The sequence below is a fragment of the Bos mutus genome, chromosome 1 (genome assembly GCF_027580195.1).
Source record: "Bos mutus isolate GX-2022 chromosome 1, NWIPB_WYAK_1.1, whole genome shotgun sequence".
Classification (NCBI taxonomy): Eukaryota; Metazoa; Chordata; class Mammalia; order Artiodactyla; family Bovidae; genus Bos; species Bos mutus.
Window position 1 is genome coordinate 68,388,328 of NC_091617.1, and position 21,364 is coordinate 68,409,691.

The 21,364-nt window shown below is 46.0% G+C and overlaps 1 protein-coding gene across 1 annotated transcript in view; it reads right to left on the reverse strand.

The window, feature by feature from the left end:
- The window catches only part of ITGB5 (integrin subunit beta 5), a 116,321-nt gene that overhangs the window by 89,957 nt on the left and 5,000 nt on the right, over positions 1-21,364 (reverse strand). The window contains exons 2-3 of the mRNA XM_070370427.1: positions 15,501-15,586; positions 7,436-7,640 (exon numbers count right to left, since the gene is read on the reverse strand). Of these exons, the coding sequence (XP_070226528.1) occupies positions 7,436-7,640; positions 15,501-15,586 (291 nt within the window). The remainder of the gene's footprint in view (positions 1-7,435; positions 7,641-15,500; positions 15,587-21,364) is intronic.

Genomic DNA, 21,364 nt, shown 5'->3' on the forward strand with positions numbered 1-21,364 from the left:
TGAGTGTGAATGGCTAACAGCCTTCGGTATTATACTTAACTCCAAATTTTCCAGACATGAAGGCAAACAGAGAAACAAGATGTGATACATAGGTCTCTCTGTATGCAAGAGGTTCTCTATTTTGAAGTAAGAAATCTATTGCCAGTAAATTCTAAGAGAAGCTGATCACTAAAACACACACACACACCCCTCCCCAAAGGGGGGCTGCAAATGCTAAAAAAAAAAAAAAAAAAAAAATTCTCTCCAAGTTTTCCAAAAATGGAGGAATATATGAAAAAGGGTTAAATCATTAATGTTCAAAATAAGGGTTTACGGCTATCTTATCTATGCTGGATTTTAAATGCTACAAACTCCTCACTAGTCCTTGACAATAATGGAATTTCTGTCAATGTAATCGAGGAAGAACCTTTGTCACAAATTAAAAGGGATGTTGTCTATAAACTTAAATTACACATATTGGCCCATCTCAGGGAACCCTGCCTCCCAGGTACCATTGCTTATCTGCTCGAAAGAAACATCCCAACCAGGCTTACCTGTGAATGGCTGCAGGAAGGAAGAAATTAAAACATCTCCTTTGAAGCCTGCTGGGAACTAAGCCTTTGCCTCCTCTCCTTTTAGTATAAAAGTTAAAGCAAAAGTCGCTCAGTAGTGTCCAACTCTTTGCGACGCCATGGACTATACAGTGCATGGAATTATCTAGACCAGAATGCTGGAGTGGATAGCCTTTCCCTTCTCCAGGGGCTCTTCCCAACCCAGGCATCAAACCTAGGTCTCCCGCATTGCAGGCGGATTCTTTACCAGCTGAGCCATTAGGGACGAAGCCTGAATTCTAATTCAGAGAAGATGCTTCTCTGGGACACTAGTCCACCATCTCCTTGGTCTGCTGGCTTTTTGAATAAAGTCATTATTCCTTGTCCCAACAACTTGTCTCTTGATTTACTGGCCTGTTACACAGCAAGCAATATAAGCTTGGACTCAATTAACAGCAGATTTTGGAGGGACTGACACTTCTGGACCAGTTCTCAGCGTGGGTGCTAACTGTGGGAATTAAGCTACAGTGTCCCAACTCCCTGATGAGGGAGCCCCAGGGTTAGCTGACTGAAGGTGAAGCTGCTGCTGCAGGCCAGGGGCACCTCCTGCCAGGAGAGGGTCTGGGGCACATTTTCCATCTTTGAGTACACTTCTGGAACCAAGTACACTTGAAAGGGAAAGTGAAGTCACTCAGTCGTGTCCAGCTCTTTGCGACCCCATGAAATGGAGCCTACCAGGCTCCTCTGTTCCTGGGATTTTTCAGGCAAGAATACCAGAGTGGGTTGCCATTTCCTTCTCCAGGGGATCTTCCCAACCCAGGGATCGAACTCTGGTCTCCCGCATTGCAAGCAGACACTTTACCATCTGAGCCACTGAGACACACTCAATAATACATCCAGCCGCCCAGTTTGGCACCACCCGAGACGTTAAACCAGTCGCCACCTCCTGTGAGTACAGAAGGCTGAGACCCGGGCTCACCTCCACTGTGGGCACTCAGTCTGTGCCTGTCTCTGGTGACACCAGCCCAGCCCACACGTCCCCCTCCTCCCTCTCCCCGTAAGACCCCTACAGGTTCTTCTCCCTGTGTGGCTGTCACCCTCTTCTCTGGGGCCAGTCCACAAAATCCCCGCCTTGGGCCCAGCAGCAGAATCAGAGAAATAGGATAAAACAAACCCCAAAGTAAAGCTGATCACCTCACACCTGTGAGGACACGGCTACTCCTGCAGCCCCTCTGGTTCCTCCAGTTTCCAGTTCAGCCAGCCTCAGCTGTTTCTGCACAGAACTCATGCCACTGCTTGGCTCCTCAGTGTAGATTCTCCCTCCATAATCAAGTATCTACCAGCATTGCCTCTGAAATGTACTTTTAAAGCTTTCTTCTGTCTTCCCTCCAACAAAAAGTGAAAAGTTATTTTTCCTGGGAACATATACCAGATGACAAACATTCCCAGAAAATGAACGTAGAGAATTCTAGCAACAACTTTTGGTTTCCCTAAAACTGACTCGTGTTCAAATATTTTAGACAAAGTAGCATCTAACAGATAAACACTCTCACTATCCCCATTGCAAGTAGTTTTTGATTCCTTAAAATTATACTTCTGTGCTAGAAATTGAAAGAAACGTTAAAATCAGCTACATTATAAATGGACTACAGCTGAACAGGGAATTAGGGCCCCAGCACATAACTTCTAAGACTATCACCCAGCTCTCTGCTCACTGAAGCAGAAGGCAATTAAGACTCAGAATTAAATCCAGACCCATAATGAAGAATTGCCTCCCTGGCCCAGAACAAGGCTGGGTGCTGCACCAAACGCTACTCCCCCTCCTCAGAATTCTGACTCGACAGATGGAACTATCAGAAGACGTTATTAACCTTTACAGTACCTGACGCCAAGCAATTAGGGCTCAGCATTTTTAGTTTCCTTGAAAATAATCTTAGTTTGGGCTGCTATAACAAGTACCATGGACCAAGTGGCTTATAAACAACATAAATTATTTCTCACAATTAACAACAGTGTAAGACCAAGACTAGGCCAGTGTGGCTGGGTTCTGATGAGAGCCCTCTTCTGGGTTTCAGACTACAGACTTCCTGCCGAAGCAAGCAGAAGAACCCTCTGGGGTTTGGGGGGTTTGTTTTTATACCACGAATCTCATTCATGAGGGTTCCAGCCCATTACCCAATCATCTCTTAAAGGCCCCACTTCACTTCTTAATACTATCACATTAGAGGGTTAGGATTTCAACATATGAATGTTGGAGATACAAACATTCAGCCCACAGCGAAGCACTATCCACCCATCATCAAGTGTTTTTAAGTGTGTGCATTGTCAGTCTGGGGAGCAGACGCAATATCCAAGTCAGGCACGTGCCATCTCCAATCAGAATGTGAGAGAGGGGAGAGAGGCAGTGTACACAGGGATGGAAAGAAGCCCATCTCAAAAGCAACCCATCCTCTGCAGTTAACAGTACAGTCCCAGGGCAGTTTCCTGGCTCTGATAATGCACTCCAGTTACGTAACAAGTTATCCTTGGGGAAAGCTGAGACGGGTACACAAGGACTCTCTATTATTTTTGCAACTTCTTGTGACTCTAAAATTACTTCAAAATAAAACATTTAAAAAAAATGCTTTAAAGCTGCCAATCAGAGGTCATTTTTTAAGAGACTAATGGACTGAGGCAAATCAAGACTTAAGTAAACCCTTTCTAATTGCTCCACCCCTAGCTTTTCACCATTTCAGTATGCTTTATTCTAAAGTTTATGTTCTTTCTTAGGGATTTTATGTTCTTCATTAAGGTTTTTTTTAAGATTGTTATCCTGACATACAGTTTCCAGGATTGGAAACAGAATGGAAAACATGATCTTGTGTTTATACAAAATCTTGCTTGAAGTTTGGCAGTCCCTCAAAAAGTTAAACACAGAATTACCATATGACCCAGCAATTCCACTCCTAGCTATACACTCAAGATTATTGAAAACATATGTCCATACAAAAATGCGTACATAAATGTTCACAGCAGCATTAGTCATAATTGTCCCAAAGTGAAAACAGCCCCAAATATTCATCAACTAAAATGTGGTATATCTATACATATACAGTGGAACATTATTTGGCCATAAAAAGGAATGAAGTCCTGATACATGCTGCAGCATCAATGAATCTTGAAAATATTTTGCTTAAGTGAAAGAAGCCAGACATAAAAGACCACATATTATGTGATTTAAATGAAATGAAAAGTAAGCAAAACCCCAGAGATTGAGAACAGATTAGTGGTTGTCAGGGGCTGAGTGCATGTGGTGGGGAGGGAGAGAATAAGGAGTATTAAAGGCTACAGGGTTTTCTTTTTGTAGTGATGAGAAAGTCCTGGATTCATATAGTGGTTATGCTGTACCACTTTGCAAATACACTACAAACCACTGAATCGTATACTTTAAAATGGTAAATTATACAGTATGCAAGTTATCTCTCAATTAAAAAACAAAATAAAATTTCTTAAATTCTACTTAAAAAAAGGGAAAATTGTTCTTTTTCTTCCAGGCTTATTCTGGAATAATAACCTTGCCTAGGTGAAGTGCCTCACATATAGCGCTGAAGCCTGTCCTTGACTAGTCTGGCATAAAGCTAATAAAGTGCTACACATTTCACTCAACAAACACCTATTATGAGGTCTGGGGGAGCTGGGCAAAGGAGACACAAAAGCATTTCTGAAAATACACAATGGAGAAATCAATCACTGCATACCTGAATGCCTTCCCCAGAGTCAGAGGGGCATTACCTTGAAATAAGTATGCACTTGGTAAACTGAAAGTGTTGCTAATTACAACACACTATTCTTCTCTTCCCCCAAACAACTAAATGTGGTATATCTATACATCTACAGTGGAACATTATTTGGCCATAAAAAGGAATGAAGTCCTGATACATGCTACAGCATCAATGAATCTTGAAAATGTTTTGCTTTTGGGGTTTGCCTGTATTTCTCTTTATTAATACTGAAATTTTCAAAATTTTAAGAGGCATCATTGGCATCACATGTTTCTATATTTGAAAAAGAAACGTGTTCATGAGGTTCTAGGCCTCTAGGAATTCAGATTTTCATCAGGTCTCCTCCTCACTTTTCACTAATTTTCTTCTCCAATTCTCTATCTTCATCTCTATAGGCTGCAATGGGCTCTCCATTATTGCACCTTCTGTAGGACCAGAGCTGCACACAGTCCTCACATCATGATGTTGTATAAACACAGAATCATGGATTTTTATCTTCAATATTGGAAACTGAATCACAATGCTTAGTGAGAGATGTAACTATACCAAATAAGACTGCTTTCTTTCTTTAACTGAGTGTATGTTGACCTTTGTGCATAAATAAGCATTGCGCATAAACTGAACGTTATGAGGACTTTGCACAAGGAGGATCCCCTTATTCAAGTCATTTCTTTGGGGGCTGCTTCAAAAGCTAACTGATAACTCAAACCAAACAACAGTCTCTCTGCCTTAGAGCCACACCTTAATTCTCATTTTAAAAACTGGAATTGAAACTGCGACATCTTTGGCTTTGTGTGACCTCCAGCTTCTCCCTAAACTAAATCTACCCTCAAGAATAAGGATTCACCCCCATGAAGAATATTTCTTGAAGAGAGCAGCACAGGCTCAGAGCAATTCTAGATGAGGAGTTCCCAAAATAAAAACGTCCCTCAATGATGACCCTCAAACTCTTTTAGAGGTGTTAATTTTGGTCTTTGTTTTCAAAAACTTACTGAAAACGGTACACAGTAATATATACATCATAAACATATGAACAATACGAATACATAAATAAAGACAGAAAACCTAGCAAAAATGAAAACAGTGTTAAAGTGGATGATTTTTCAAGGCTTTTCTTGAAGTGCCTGTTACACAGTTTTTAAGATAAAAAGGAAAATACACCACTTATGTTAGCCAATAACCATTTTTATCATACGTTGTGCTCTGATAACTTACTAATCTACAAGGATGCCTATGTCCCCTTCTAGGTCAGAGCCCTTGACCTTGAGTCTGAATCAAAGATTAACGTGAGGAGAGGCGTTCGTCTTTCCCCAGAGGACACCATCAAACATCTGCCCACTCGGCTTCCTCTTTTCTACCCACTCGCACAGTTCTGTAAGGGCTCCTCTCTCTCTCTCAGCTCGGAACCTCACTAAAGGTTCCGAGTGTCCCTTCCAGTCAGATGACTTGTAAGAACAGTATGTTGAGCTAACCCAGCACTAAGCCCTGGGCTGTGCAGCAGTTCACACTGCTCTATGTCCAGCAGGGCCACTGACACCTTCTTTTGTTTCTTATTTCCAAGCCAAGTCAGTAGGTGAAATGCGACATTCTCAAACACACGGTGACTCAGAGGCCTTTCTAACAACTGGAAGAAGCGTGACTGAACGCTTACGACGTGCAGGGCCACACTAGATTGTTTCTGAGATATGAGAATCTCTATCCAAATAGAGACGTGGCTGTCTCCAAAATCTGCATCTTTGGCCATGACCCTCTGAAAACAGTAATTTAAAGTTCTTACAGTGTATTTAAACAGAAAGTCTCATTTAAGCCCCTGAATAAGGCTATGAGGAATGAAGGTGACAAAGACCCTGAGATGCTAAGGAGTAGGGCCGCTTGCCCAGGGCCCCAAGCTAGAAACAGAGCCAGAACCCAAGCCGGACAGCCAACCAGATCCCTCATCTTCCCACAGCTCCAGCCACCCCGAAGTCTCAACGAACCATCTGGAAATGGTTATTGCGAGTGGCTTCCTAGACAATGAGAAAGGACAAGAGGCTAAAAGTCAACGGGATTCGGGGGGAAAAGGCTGCCTTCTCTCAACAAGTGATACTTTCTAATTTGGCCATGTTCACATCCTCCCTTGATATCACAAGGGACCTCATGTGTGGAATATGAGGCGAGAAAAGTGGTGAGCAAGAAACCGTGAGCTGTGCAACCACAAGACCCAACACTGAACGAGGCTCGCTGCTCTGCCTGCGAGCCCTTGAGCACACAGCTCCTCGGGTGTAAAATTACGTTTGCTACCTTTGGGTAGGTCAAGTAATTAGCACATAGTATGTGTGCAAACTGTTAGTCCCCTTATGCCACCATCAACTCCAAGGCAGAGGTTCCAAGGTCATAAAGAAAAAAATACCTCTACTCAAGTCTGTCACTTCAGAATGCCACTGATTCAGATTTGTTGACAGGAAAAAATACTTTCTCCCGGAGGTAGCACGTTCCCTTAGAAACTTGCATGGACTAAGGAGTAAACATACCAGCATCCTCCCATCGAAAATAAGAACATTACTCATAACAATCAAGATGTGGAAACAACTGAAGAGCCCATCCATGGGTGGATGGATAAACAACTGCGTCTACACAGCCAATGGAAGACTATTCAGCTTGAAAATGGAGGAAATAGATACGTGCCACCTCATGGATGAACCTGCAGGGTGTTATACTAAATGAAATGCTCCAGTCACAGACAAATGTATTGGAGTCCACTTGTATGAGGTATGTGGAGTAGTCAAATTCACAACACAGAAAGTAGAATGGTGGCTACCAGGGACTGGGGGGCAGTGAGGAGGGGGAGAGGGACTGAGGGCTTAGCATTTAATGGGTTCAGAGTTTCAGTCTGGGATAAGAAAAAAAGTTCTGGAAATGGACAGTGGTGATGGTTAGACAACACGGGGAGTACAATTAATGGCACTGACATACACACTTAGAAATGGTTAAAATGGCAAATTTTATGTTACGTATATTTCACAATTTTTAAAATAGCAAAGATACTCTTATTATCCCAAAGGCGTTGGCCCTCCCTTCCCGGGGTCTCAGCCATGCCTCCCATCGCCCTCCCCTGCCAGGCTTCTCTTCCCACCATCCTGAACTGGCCCACCCCAGGGCACTCACCGGGCCTCAGGGTCACCGTGACCTCCTGCGGTGTCAGCTGGATGACATCGGACCCCGCTGGGCTGGAGCCCTTGCTGCTGAGCGGCAGGCTCCGCAGAACCTGGGTGCTGCTGGCCGGGCTCTCGAACTCGCCACCACAGCCATTCCTGATCAGGTTCGCCTTCAAGTCACACCGGGAGGTGACCGACCGCAGGCTGCCAAAGTCCTGGAGGCATGGAAACAGGGGAAGAGGGCAGGGGGCAGTCAGGATGGCTCCAGAGCACCTCAGGCTGTGGATTCATCATCACCCCTCGACCATGGACCCTCTATGGTCCATTTCCCAAAAGTGGACAAGATGGTCACCCCCACCCCAAATGCTTCACGGAGTATTACGAGAATTAAATAATGAACTGACGTGCTGGACACGGAGGCATTTTGTAAGTTGTAAACACACACAGTAAAACATTTGGCCGCACTGTTATTTTAATGGTCAAAATGCTTCTTTAAAAAAATGTGCCTGTCTACCTGATAAGCAGAAGAAAACAACTGATATGGTCAAAAGTTGCATAACTAAAAATTTTGAAAGATACAAGTGGCCGAGTAGCCGTCACTCAGACAATATCCCAAGGCCAGTAGGTGCCCAGTAGGGCCTCTGCAAGAGTCAAGACCAGGAAGTCAAGGAGACTGTGAAGTATTTTTAAGTAAGTGAAACCAGATGTGTTGTTCTGAGCTTCTGTGATTTTGTTTGTTTATAACTGTTTTTTTTTTTTAATTTTGTATATTGAACTCTTGACATAACAGGAGATCTTGCCTGTCAACAACCTCAGGGACGCCACAATAAATATACATATAAATGTCTCCAAAAACACTTGTGGAACAAGCTGAGAAAAATGATTATTCTAGAAATTACAAGAGTCCAAAGCTGGGTTCTGTACAGTCAAGCTACGCTCTGATAAAGCAATTCTGATGAAGCCGTTTAAAAAAACAAACAAACAAAAAATCACAGCAGTAGGGGAAAGGAGAGGTACCGTCCTAAGGGCCTTACAGGTATGGATCTGCTGTCCTAAGCTGTGGGAAGCAGAGGTTGAATTACTGAATAGCTGTCCAGAGCTGAGAGGGCTCAGGGGCTGCTCAGAGCTTACTTGGCAAAGGAATTTCTGAACTTCTTGCCAGCACACTGGGCCTTGCTGCCAGCTCCTCGAATCCTGAGGAACTGGTTGTCCTCCACCCAGTTCTGATTGTCAAAGTGCACATGTCTTGAGCAGACCCGTGCACATCCCCACCACCAGGCTGGTGAGGAAAGCATCTTCGGTCTCCCCAGAGTGATGAGTACCCCAACACCCCTCCCCTTGGCCTGGTACAGCCTGCATTCTGGAACAGACAATGTCACAGAATCAAACTGCTTCACCCTAAGTGGGAAGCAGCTGCATGATTCCTCATCCACAGCCTCAGCCATTTACGTCAGCAAGATCATCCTGTGATGCATGGACACCAGCACCAGCAATGAACTTCGTCCGAGCTGCCCAGTCAATCTGCTCAAAGGCTGCTTTTGCTAGACACTATCAGTCCCCGAGGGAGGACAAGTACAGAGCCACCTGCTGCTCCCCTGCTGGGTTCATCAGGAGACTTCCAGGTCCAGGACACACTTCCCAGACCTGAAGAGCTGACGGGCAGCCACAGACAGCCCATTACAGCCTTGTTTGTGTAGCTGGCTTTCCTGACTGCTCGGGGCTTCTTTATTTTCCAGGTTGTTAGGAGCAAAGCCCTCCTCATTCCCTTCATTGGTAACAGCTTTATTTCTCCTTAATGACATTCTTCAAGGTTGTGGCAAACCTTCACTCCAATGCACAAGGCCTCCTTGAAGTTTGCTGCGCCAGCAGGAAAGACCACGAACTCCTGGAGTCGGCCAGCACGAGCACCACCACTGACCACATAAAAACTGCCACTTGCAGGATGACTTTACAAGCGCCAAACGCGTCAGCAACGTGACAGTACAGGGGGCCCCGCTCAGCAGCTCCAGCTTCACGGGCAGCACTGGACAGCCTACCACGACACGCATACCAAACCCAGACCTCGCCTTGGGGCCATCAAATCTATCATATCTGTCAACCGTCTCCTGTTTCAGAGTTTGGTTTTCTTGCTATTTGGGGCAGTCCCAGTGGCTTCTCTCCTGTGCTTGACATCCTTTGAAGATACCTTTATCTATAGAATCAAGTCCTGTCATTATCCCAGACCTTTAGGGCCTCAATGACACCTGCTGAGGCACCTCTGGGCATGCAGGTCTGGAGAACCCTTTGAGGATAACGTGGCTTTCTTGAAGTCTATCACGGATGCCCACAATAGCTGAAGTTCTCTCTGGCATGGAATCTGAAGATAGCCATGCCTGATTTCTAGCATAGGCTCCTGCTGCCCAAGAAAGGGACAGACAGCACTGCAGACCCAGCAGCGAGTGACAAACCCTCCACAAGCTTCTGCTCTCTTCCCCTGAGATCCTCACTCGATATTTTAATTTTGAATAAGGGCAGATGCACATTAAAAGAGAAGAAACCAAAATCACAAAGACCAGGGCATATGTTATGAGAGTTATGATCTTGCCAGGTGGCACAAATGTTATAAAGACAATGTCTCAATACCTCCATTCCTAAGCTTTAAATTCAATGAATGCAGATGCCCCAAATTATAAACTCTTGAAGGAAAGGAGGACTCATGGTTAAAATTCCTCCTCACATGAGTGACATCCTGAAGTCTGATGTGCCAAGAGCCTCTGCCAGGTGTCAGAACAAAGCAATTTCCAGGGAGACGGGACCTCGGATGCATCACCTGGTCCAGCCCCTCGCTTCTACAGATGACGAGTCTGAGGTCCACACACCTAAGTTCATGCCTATGTTCACCTGAGGAGTTTAAGTTTCTCCAGCCTCAGCTTTGTGAACACAAGCTCAGTGTTCCTTGCATCATCTGCCGCCCTTCTTGGTCAAGGTCACTGCTGAATTCCAAAGCAGGAAACTAACTCTGTGACCCCAGACTCCATCCCCCTGAATTTAGCTGCTCCAGGTGCCGAACTCTTCTGCCACCTATCAAACTTGGAGGATAACTATCCACTTGATGCAGAAAAACAGGCATGAGACTTCATCTCAACATGGAAAAATGGAAACTAGTTTCAGAATGGTCTCTCATGCTCAGTTGCTTGAGTTCATGTCCGAGTCTTTGCGACCCCATGGACTGTATAGCCTACCAGGGTCTTCTGTCCATGGGATTCTCCAGGCAAGAATACTGGAGTGGGTGGCCATGCCCTCCTCCAGGGGATCTTCCCGACCTAGGGATTGAACCAGTGTCTCTTAAGTCTCCTGCACTGGCAGACGGGTTCTTTACCACTAGCGCCACAGCTCTGTGGTGGAAGAAGTTTCAGTTCACGAAGGAAGCATCTGTCCACACAGTCTCCAGAAACACTGTCTCCAACCCTCCAAAGGGCTCAGGGAAGGTAACTGTATGACAGGCAACCCACTAAGAGAAGCAACAGAAGGCACACTGGAACTCGAAATATCTTTCATGGCTTTTAGTCACTAAACGGTAATTACATAAGAAAGAAAAACATAAGAAGCAGGCGTACCAAACCTAGATGACTTTTACTTTGTTCTAACACTGGTGCTCAGAGCTGTTACAATCTGACCCTCTGCACTGCCTCTGTCACCTGTCACACGGAGGATATAATGAGGTCTACTGCTCACCTAAATAGTACTTAATTCTCATACATTTTGTTAATCAAAAAACTCCCTCCTGCAGCCAAGACCAGCGCTCAGCAGGCTCTCGGCGGTCGGGCACAGCGGCCAGGGCACTCAGCTTGTCCGCCTGCACCACTCCGGTCATCACATCCCCTGTGCGCCTCACTGCCTGCTGCGGAAAGCCAAAACTCAAAAAAGATGTGGGTGGTATTCAGGGTGAAAAGATGTGTTTTGGTTTGTTTCTGAAACAGCAGGGTGAAGAGCTGAGAAACTGCAGACCTGGGGAAAGAGGAACCCAAGCAGGAACAGGGCGGGATCGGGGGGTGCGGACCATGGGCAGACACCCTGATCCTGGTAAGAGGGGGAAGCAAATGCAAACTGGTGAACAGGGAGAGGGTCTGGCAGAGACTTGGGCAGGGGCAGGAAGTTGGGGCCCTCTGTGGCTGCGGCCCTGGCTCCACTGGAGCCCTCATGGATCTGGGGGAGGGGAGGGGAGGCCGAAGGTAAGTGATGACAAACTAAAATCCGTGCCCCGTCAGCACACCACCACGCGGCCCGGCTGCTGGGAGCGGCAGCATACCGCCGCGGCCCGGCTGCTGGGAGACGGGCGAGTCCCGTCAGGGTTGCTGCACTTAACGCGCTGGATGGCTGTTCATGGAGCATGCACAATGGGCTGAGACGCTTCCCTTTCACGACCACACCGAGATGTTCTCCACAGATCTGTGTTTCATTGTGAGCTGGAGCAGACACTCATGTGTTTCACTCCTTCCCAGCTCAAAGGAGAATACAGGTCATGACCCCTCCGCTCTACTTTCCCCAGCACGGTAATCTCCCAGAAGATCCAGTCAGCTGGTCTTGTTTCCCAGCCTCTAATCTGTCTCCTTCCTCACGTTCCCGCCTCCAGTCCTACTGACCCCTTCATTCCTTCTCTCCATGTCCACCTCCAAGAGAAAGACTGGTCCCCGTAGCCCAGGTGCCCCAGCCTTCTCCCACGTCTGCCCCTATAGCCACCATAGACGTGCCCCAGGCCTTCCTGTTCTTGTCCCGGTGGGATTCTGTCCAGGATCCACAGGGCGGCCTTGGCAGCCTGGGCCCTTCTCCCTCTGGCTGCATGGCAGTCTGAACTACTCCCAGCCACATCTCCTGAGGGTGTCTCACCTTCACACCCCAACAGCCTCCCGTCTCCCCACAGCCTCAGCACCATTACCTAGCCTGCCTGTCTCCTTTCCAGCTCCCGTAACCCTGCTTTCTGTCCTGGGGGAGCACCGCTGCTTCAGCCCCGCCCACTTCTCCCCAAACACCGTCCTCTGTCCAGTACGCTGGCCTCCCTGCTTCCGGCACAGGCTGCTGATCCACAAAGCCCCTTCCCCCTTTTTCCCGGGCACACAGCTACATGAAGTCTCCCAGCTCCCTATGCACTTAGGCTGAGTGCTGTGACTGGTTTTAGATGAGAAAATGTGAGTGGAAATCACGTGGGCTGCCCCGAGGCCTTGCCATAAAAGCACCCGCGGACATTCTTACACGCACACACCCCTTCACAGCCAGCTGGGTTGTGAAACTTACTCTCTTAGAGCAGAGGCAAATGTCTACTTCAGAAATGTGAAGGACAAAATAGAAAAATAGGTAATGAGCCACCAGAGTCTGTTGTATGTCTTAGGCCGTGCAGCACAAACAGCACTGGGAGAGTTCAAGCTGGTGGAGAACAGCCCCGGGCTCTGACAAAGGGCAAGGGACAGGGGTTGAGTTGTGTGATAAGGACCGGCAGTCTCCCTGCCCCATGCCACATCCTCAACCAGGGTAGGAGAGAGTCTGGAGACTCTGACCTTAGAGCCAGAGGGTAAGATCTGTAGCTACCAGAGAAAATGAAGCCACAGTTGAAAGATGAAGACAGGAGAGCCAGGTTAACAGGGCCAGCCAAGCAGCAGAACCAGGCAGACAGAGTAGCATGAAGTGGGGGCGGGGAAGGGTGGCAAGGGCACTGGCTGACTCAAACGCCACACCTGTGGGAGAACAGAGCAATGGGAGGGGGACCTGGGAGATGGAATTAGGTTACAAGTTTGTTAAATGCAGAGTAAGGCGTCCCCACCCCCACCCCAGGTAAACAAGAAAGCCATTGTAGGATCTGAAGCAGAGGTGCTCAATGGAATGTGTTTGGGGGTTAATCTGTGGTGGTATGCAGCCCGGAATCCACAAGAACACACTGGTTAGGGACCCAGCCCCCTACTGGGTACCAGCCCCTCCACATCATGTGCTCTCGACAGATAACTTCACCTCTTTGATGATGTCCCAGGATTCATGATTATGGCACTCAGCCACACTCACCCTGTTAAGGGGCAGTCTAGAAAGCCCCAAACTCAGCTTTGAGACTACTCAGGCCCTGGAGAAAGTTCACCCCCAAAGGGGATGGGAAGCTGCATTCCCACGCAGGTACCACAGGAGGTTCATTAGCCAAGACTGAGGCCATAAGCACAGACAGAGCCCAGTAAGCTACAGAGGGGACCCAGGTGTGGACCAGGACAATGATTTACTCCTGGAGATATCAGTCGGGATTTCTCTGGTGGTCCAGTGGTTGACTCCACGCTTCCAACGCAGGGGACATGGACTTGAACAGGCTGGGGAACTAAGATATGTTGTGCTTCTCAGCCAAAAACAAAAACATAAAAAAGTGTCATCAGATACGACCAGTATCAGGACATCAGACTTGGGGAAAGGAAGAGACCTAAGGTTGACAATCCAGCCCAACTTCCAGAAACCATGGCTCACATTCCACTAGAAAATATCTATAAGGTACAGGAGGCTCAGTTAATTAGCAGTTCCATCCACAAGCCCTCTCATGAATTGACCTTGTTTTGTACTTCCAAAGTACTGGAGGGTGGGAATTGTCATCTTCATTTTACATACCAAGAAACAGTAAATTATGGTGAAACTGAGATTTCAACTTTGGTTTTCTAAATAAGGTGTCTTTTTAGCTGGCCTCTTTTATCAAATATGAATTCCTGACAGATTCTTGGCCAATTTTGAAGATGAGGAAGACACAGATTCTCGAGGAAATAATGATTTAATTGTAAACAGGCATGAAAACAAATGCACAGAGTAAGAGGTTACAAGTGCTATTGCTGGAGGACTAACTACAGGGAGACAGAAAGGTGGTCGGTCATGGGCTATACATGCAGATGTGTAATAAACAGCCACCCAATGAAATCCTTCATCAATCTTACTGAGCAGCTATTAATACTATGAGCCAGGCACTACTCTGGGTATGGGAGGTTCAACAGTGAAGAAAACAGATAAAACCCCTGCCCTAAATTTCTGGTGGGGGAAGCTTACATTCTTATTGCAGATAGATGGATAGATGACAGAAACATGGTTGGGTGGACAGACAGATGTGTCTGGGGAAAACCATCAAAGTCTTCATGGAGTAGATGAGTCTTGAACTAATCTCTTAAAAACTGAAGACAAGGCGTTAGTGAGGAGAAGGAGGGGAAATCTGGGAAGCTCTTTAGGAGAAACAGCAATGAGAAAACCATGAGGGTGTTCATCAGTCAGGGCTCTCTGGGGATCCTCGCTCGGGTCATCCCCTGGGGCTAAAGTGTTGAAGGCAAGCAAGAGATGAAGGTAGGGAAGCAGGCAGGGGCCATGGAACTTGGATTTGTCATGCAGGTTGTAAGGAATCCGTGAAAGATTTTAAAGTTGATAACAAAACAGTACCATTAAGCCCCAAATACAATGAGGGGTTCATATGTTGGGAAGAGTCCTCTTTCAAAGTAGCTTGTTTAGTAATCTTACTCTTTACTAGAAAAAAAAAAAATCTACAACAGTCACTTGGAAGAGGCAGTATAGGTTTAGAAACTGAATATTTCCTGATTAGCCAACCAAGCACTGATATTTGTATTGCTTTACGAGAGCAATATGCCTATCACCATCCCAAACTTACATCCCTTCCTACAGAGTCTAAAGAAACAGCAGCTATTCTTTTCAAGTAAAATCATTCCATAAAGGCCAATTCATAATATTCATCCTCAGATAAGCCACTGAACAATGACCGGCATCCGCCAACAGGCCAACCACCCAGGCATGTTTTATATCGTTAGGCAAAAGACTCACTTCACAAGCTCAGGTCTTTTACCACATAGCAGAAAACTGTACAAGAATCATAACTGGTTCCCCTACAAAAGGGAAGAAGATCTTGTTTCCCTACAACAGGATTAACACCTAAAAATGCAGCTTTTCTTTTGTCTCCGCCCTGGGAGAAAGGAAGAGGCAGCTCACAGAACCTGCACACTCTTTTTCTGCCTGGATGCCGAGGTGAAGCCCACCCCTCCCCCACCCGCCCCTCAGAGCACTCCTCCCCTCCCCCACCTACGCACCTCTTTGAAACACCAGGCACATTTTGGGTGGATTAGCAGGCATTCTTCACATGAGGTGGCACTTCCACTGGTGCATATGTTGAGACCTTCAAAGAAAGATGAAGATGCAGCCATTAGCTTCCAGCCATAACCTCCATTAATGGGCTTTTGAATGGGCGGGAGGAGGAGTCACTTTCGTCTCTAACAGGGGCCTCCTGAAGCTGAAGGGTGCAGGCCCCTGTGCTGACCGCAGGCCTCTGCTCACTGGCAGAAGCTAGACATTGCCGGTTTCTGAAGCACCCACCGCATGCACACTTGCGTCAGCAACTCCCGTCACTTCCACTGTGCCTACAGGGGTCCCACTGCCTTCTTCCTGACACAGCAGGTCCTGGCTCATCGAGAACAAGGCCCCTCTATGCTCAGTCCAGACAAAATATCATAAATAGCACAAAAAGCAAATCAAAAAAAGAACTGATTGATCTTCTTCAGACATAAGAAAATCCTAAATCAGGTGTCGCACCAAATACATGGTGTACCGAAAGACAGCAGCAAAGTCCTTAAAGAAGAATGTGGCCGAGGAATACAATGCCAGCTTAAGATACAGGGTATCTATTAATTCAATATATCTACTAATAGATCAAGAAAATACATATCATCTGGGGAGATAATAAAAAGGTATTTGATCACATTAAAAAACCACCCATTCAAAGTCTATCCCTGATGTTCAAAAAAAGATCAGAAACGAAGACTAGAAGGAAACGTCCTTGTAAAAATTATTTACTCTCCACCCTCTGTCCCCATCCCATTAATCTGTGGAGGGGTCTCCTGAAGCAAACTCAAGTGTGGTATTCAGGTTAAATCCATTGTCCCCCTCCTCCCCCATCTCCTTTCTCCACTGTATGCCCCTCCCACTACCATCCCCAACAGCAAAGGCATCCTTGGTGAAATTTATCATCACCCAAGTCTTTTCCTTCTGGGACAGATTTTTTTTGACCAAGAGCAATACTTACTGGCTTCTCTCTAAACAGATGTAACTTTATTTGGTCCTCACAGCACTAACAGACCCACTGGTCTCTTCTGGTCATTGCCTAGAGGCTCACTGGATAAATGGGAAAAAGAAAAACCCAGGGCCACTAGCCCTAGGAAGAAGGGCTCAGATCATAAAGGGGAAAAACAGAGGCAATAAGATTAACAAGAGAGTGTGGAGGAGAAAATGGGGAGGTTGAGACTCTTCCCCAGCTTCGCCAAACAACATAACAATATTGGTTGTAAGACATCTTAAAACTATAACATTTCTCTAATTTGGTCATTTTAACTCCTTGATTCTTCTTTGTCACTAGCAGAAAAAAACCCACAGAAATCGGGTGACGCAGGAGGCTGCACTGAGTCACTGCATTGAGGCACTAGAGGGAAAACCATTTGGGATGAGAATGGCAGCTCATTCCCACTTTCAGGCAATGAAAGTGGAGAAACTGGCAGGAGCTGAGGGGCTGGGAAGAAAAAGAGGTGACTCTGGGAGCCCACAGAGGGCGAGAATGATGGCTTTCCCCAGCCAGAGACCCCAACGTGGAACCCTCGGCACTTCATCTCCACCAACTGCCACCCTGTTGGGACTCCACCTCATACCACCAGAGCTGGGGACCCCAGTGTCACTGCCAGGCCTGCAGTGGGACCTCCTGGGTACAACGTTGGACTTGGAATGCATTTTATAGGAGAAACAAAGCCAGGACCAATCACCCTGCATGCCTCACTTCAGGAGGAAGAGTCCTTCGCAGGTCCAAACATTCACCAAGAAGGTATCAGAATTCAGCCCACAGGGAAGTTGGGCTGGCCGTCCACCTGCTTACACTGACAACCTCCTTTCTCACTTTAAAATGAATCCACTCACTTGGAGACTTTCAAATAGGTACCTGAGCCTATTAGAAAAGAGAAATGATTGCAGGAAAAGTTTCAAACTGTCAGTTTCATTGTTTGGTTAAATCTCCTTAACTGAATCACTTTGCTGTACAGCAGAAATTAACATAACACTGTAAACCAACTACACTACAATTGAAAAAAAAATATTTCCCGGAATATTTAGCTTAAAGTTGACATTAAATAAATAGATATGGGAACTTCCTTGGCAGTCCAGTGGTTAAGAGTCCACCTGCCAATGCAGGGGACATGAGTTGGATCCAAGAGGATCCCACATGCTGTGCAGCAACTAAGCCCGTGAGCCACAACGACGACTGAGCCCAGGAGCCACAACTACTGACGTCGTGCACCCTAGAGCTCCTGCTCTGCAACGAGAAAAGCCACCACAATGAGAAGCCCTCGCGTGGCAATCGGAGAGTGGTCCCTGCTCTCTGTAACTAGAGAAAGTCTGTATGCAGCAACGAAGACCCAGCACAGCCAAAAATAAATAAACTTAGAAAAATAAACAGACGTGGACAACTAAAATTTAAAAAAAAAAAAAAAAAACTCCTCATCTAACAGAAACCTCTAGCTGCGCAGGGGACAGAATCAAACCTAGATTGAAAGTAACTTTTCTCCTGTTCTCCTCCACCTTATCAAATACACATTCAGGCTCTTGTGGCATGTCATCTGCTTTGACATAGAAAATAATTTCTATAAAGGATGCATAAAATCATCCCTATAAATCATTTCTATAAAATCATGGAAGTACAGAACCTTGGAGCTAGAAATGCTTTAGGATCAGCTCACTAAGTCATCTCATTTTACAGCTGAAAACCTGAGAAAACAACAACAACTTGAAAAAAATAACAAGGAGCCCAGTCTTCCAGTAAGAGGTCAGAAGGGGAACCAGCACGCAAGTACCCATATGGGGTCTCTGTGCCACCCAGACACGGGCCATGTGACCAGTGAGTTCCAGGGTCCTCTGAAGGAGATGTTCAACAGGCCCTCAGTCAGAAAGGAATTTGAGGTTGGATGTCTCATTTACGTCTCTGCCCCAGCTCACATTAATTCACAAACACCACTTTCTAATTACCAGGGCCTCATCAGTGAGCTCTGGGACCTTGGATCAGAGACCTCGAGTTCAGAGCATTAAGGGCTCCTCTCCAACCCATATCACACTGGTCTCTGGTCTTCTGCTTTGTTAGCCTAAAAGACCTTGGACAAAATCCTGAAGAGGCTCCACAGGTGTGACAAGCATCCAGTATGAAAACATATTGAACAACTGTAAAATATCTGTCATACTCCATTCTTAGTCGTTTCTGTTACTTCTTACATATTCACATGCAATAGTGGTCTCACTGCACCGACAATGATTCCACTAAAATCAGGTTGCTATATTTTGTAATAACGAAATGGAAAGTAACCTTTAAAAACCGTATAAAAAATAATTTTAAAATATAAAAATAAAATTAGGTTGCTGTTGAGACAAATTCAAATTCAAGAAACCCTGCTCTACGCAAGTCCTAAATGCCAAGTACTGGACTAGGGGATGCTAGAGACACAGAGATGAATGACCCAGGCTGTGCTCCCTGGGAGCTCACAGCTGCCAGGGACAGGTCATGCCAGTCCCGCCAGGCACTCTGGGAACCAAAAGCATAGACCGTGTGCTGACATGTGCCCCAGTGCCAGTGCTACTCCTCTGGCATCTCCCCTCCCTCCACCTATTAATATTGCAGTGAGTTTGGATTTGGCCGGATGAGTCATTCGGCACCAACAGCACTCTGAAAGGAAGGAAGTAATGAATAAAACCTTAAACAGCTGCAGTTCACAAATGTCAGAGTGTTGTGTCTAGGTCATAGTAATAGGTGCTAGAGGCCCAGACAGTGGCCACAACTTTTCTTGGTTACTGTTTGCACGGTGACCACTCCCAGCTCAGTGTCAATTGCCTGCAGCCCTTAATGTCTCTGAAGCCAGGGGTTTACTGCAAACCATCATCTGAAAATACACTCTCCTTCCGAAACTCAATGACTCATCCCTCCCTGTTATCAGTCTTATCCAGGCCGATCTTTCCTTCAACATGCATGAAATGTTTCTCCTAATCCAACCCTCCTGCCTGCACCCTCCTCCAGCCCCACACAGCCCAAGCCAGGCCCTCCGCAGGTTTCTGTGGTCACCTCCTGGCTGGTCTCCCTCCATTCAGCCTCTCCAAACCTCTGTCTACCTACCCGACGTGGCCAAGGTCACTCAGCACCCACTGACGCACACCTCCAGCAGTTGGAATTTCCCGATCTAAAACACTCCATGGGATAATAGAGGTGAGTCCCAAGATGGAGCAGCCCTAATGGCAGGGAGAGAGGAGACACGACACTACTCACTGGGAATAGTGGGAAACACACAGCGAGCAAGTTGGGTGTGCACTCACCCTGGAAAGCACACAGACGAGAACAGACCCTGCCGTTAATGTCTGTGCAACCACCTTCAAGATACAACTGAGAAGCCAGCGAGAGAAACCCAATCCTGAATTACATTTTACTCATTGTTTTCAAGACAACAGAAAATAAAAACATCTCATCATTGTTGTTGGGGGGAAAAAAATGGTAAGGCACTGGACTGCTTCTCCCCATCCATGCCCTGAACCACAGCCACTCATGTGTCACATGATAGACAAAGTCTTTCCAGTGCTGAATCTAGCAATTAAATAGTCATCAGTCTAAAGATGTTACCACAAAGTGTAAATACACCCTAGAAAGGATCTGTCTCATTCGTATCTTTACTGCCTTTCTGAACACCAGACATCTGCAGAACATTCAACAACATCACGTTTACAGACATGACTTATTGTTTGAAAAGCCTCAGTTCATACATAGGATACTATGCAGCTTTAAAAAAGAATGTGCATGCTCTCTGTTGCCTGCATGCTGGTATGATGCTCACTCTGAGACAGTTATCACCAAGTTAACATAAAAGGCAAGGTGCAGAACAGTGTGTTTAGTGCTGCCTTTCAATAAAACTGGGGGAGGGAGATTTGTAGTAAACATATAAAAAACACGATGGACCCATAAGAAACTGTCAGGGATGGTCTGAGCAGGGAAGCAGGTCCGGGTAATGTCCCAGACTAACCAGCAACAAGAATGAAAGAGCAATCTCTCACCCTACACTGGATATGCTTTTTAAAAGTATGTGAAGCTATTACCTATTTAAAATTTATTTTTAAAAAGACAAATGACTACTTATATGACCTTCCTCTAAAAATTCATAACTCCAGTCTAATCATTAAAAAAAAACCAGACAAATCCCAGTGGAGGGACTATCTACAAAATACCTCCTCAAAAATGTCAAGGTCATTAAAAGATAGAAAAACTGTCACAACCAAGAAGAGCCTATGGAGACATGACAACTCAGTGTAATACGGTGTCCTGCAAGGGCTCCTAGGACTGAAAAAGAACATCAGACTTAAACTAAGAAAATCTAAGTATGGCTTTAGTTAATAACAACTTATTGATGTGGTTCATGAATTGTAACAAATACGCCATATGAATGCAAGATGCAAACCACAGGCAAAGCTGGAATTGGGGCACATGAGAACTCCCAAACTAAAGTCTCAGTTTTCCCGTAAGTCTAAAACTGTTTTACATATTTAAAAAGTTGAGGGTTTTGTGGTTTGTTTTAAAGATCATTGAAATCATGGTGGGAGTGGGGAGGGGGGTAGGAATCAACCCAGTACCAATCATTCTGTCCATATCAAGGACTCAAAGGTAAGTGTTGTTTTTGCTGCTGTTTTGAGAGAGCCAGGCAATTCACCTTATAGCAGGTGAGGCAGAGCCCCTCCAACTTCCAGCCTCCTCTAAAAGAATATGCAATGAGAGGGAGGGAAGGAGGGGCCCACTCTGCTCCACCCAAGGGAGGCAGACCAGGCTTCACAGAAGACAGAACATTTGGGCTGGAGTCATGTGATAAGGAGAGGACGCCCTGGCATGAAAGACCCAAGA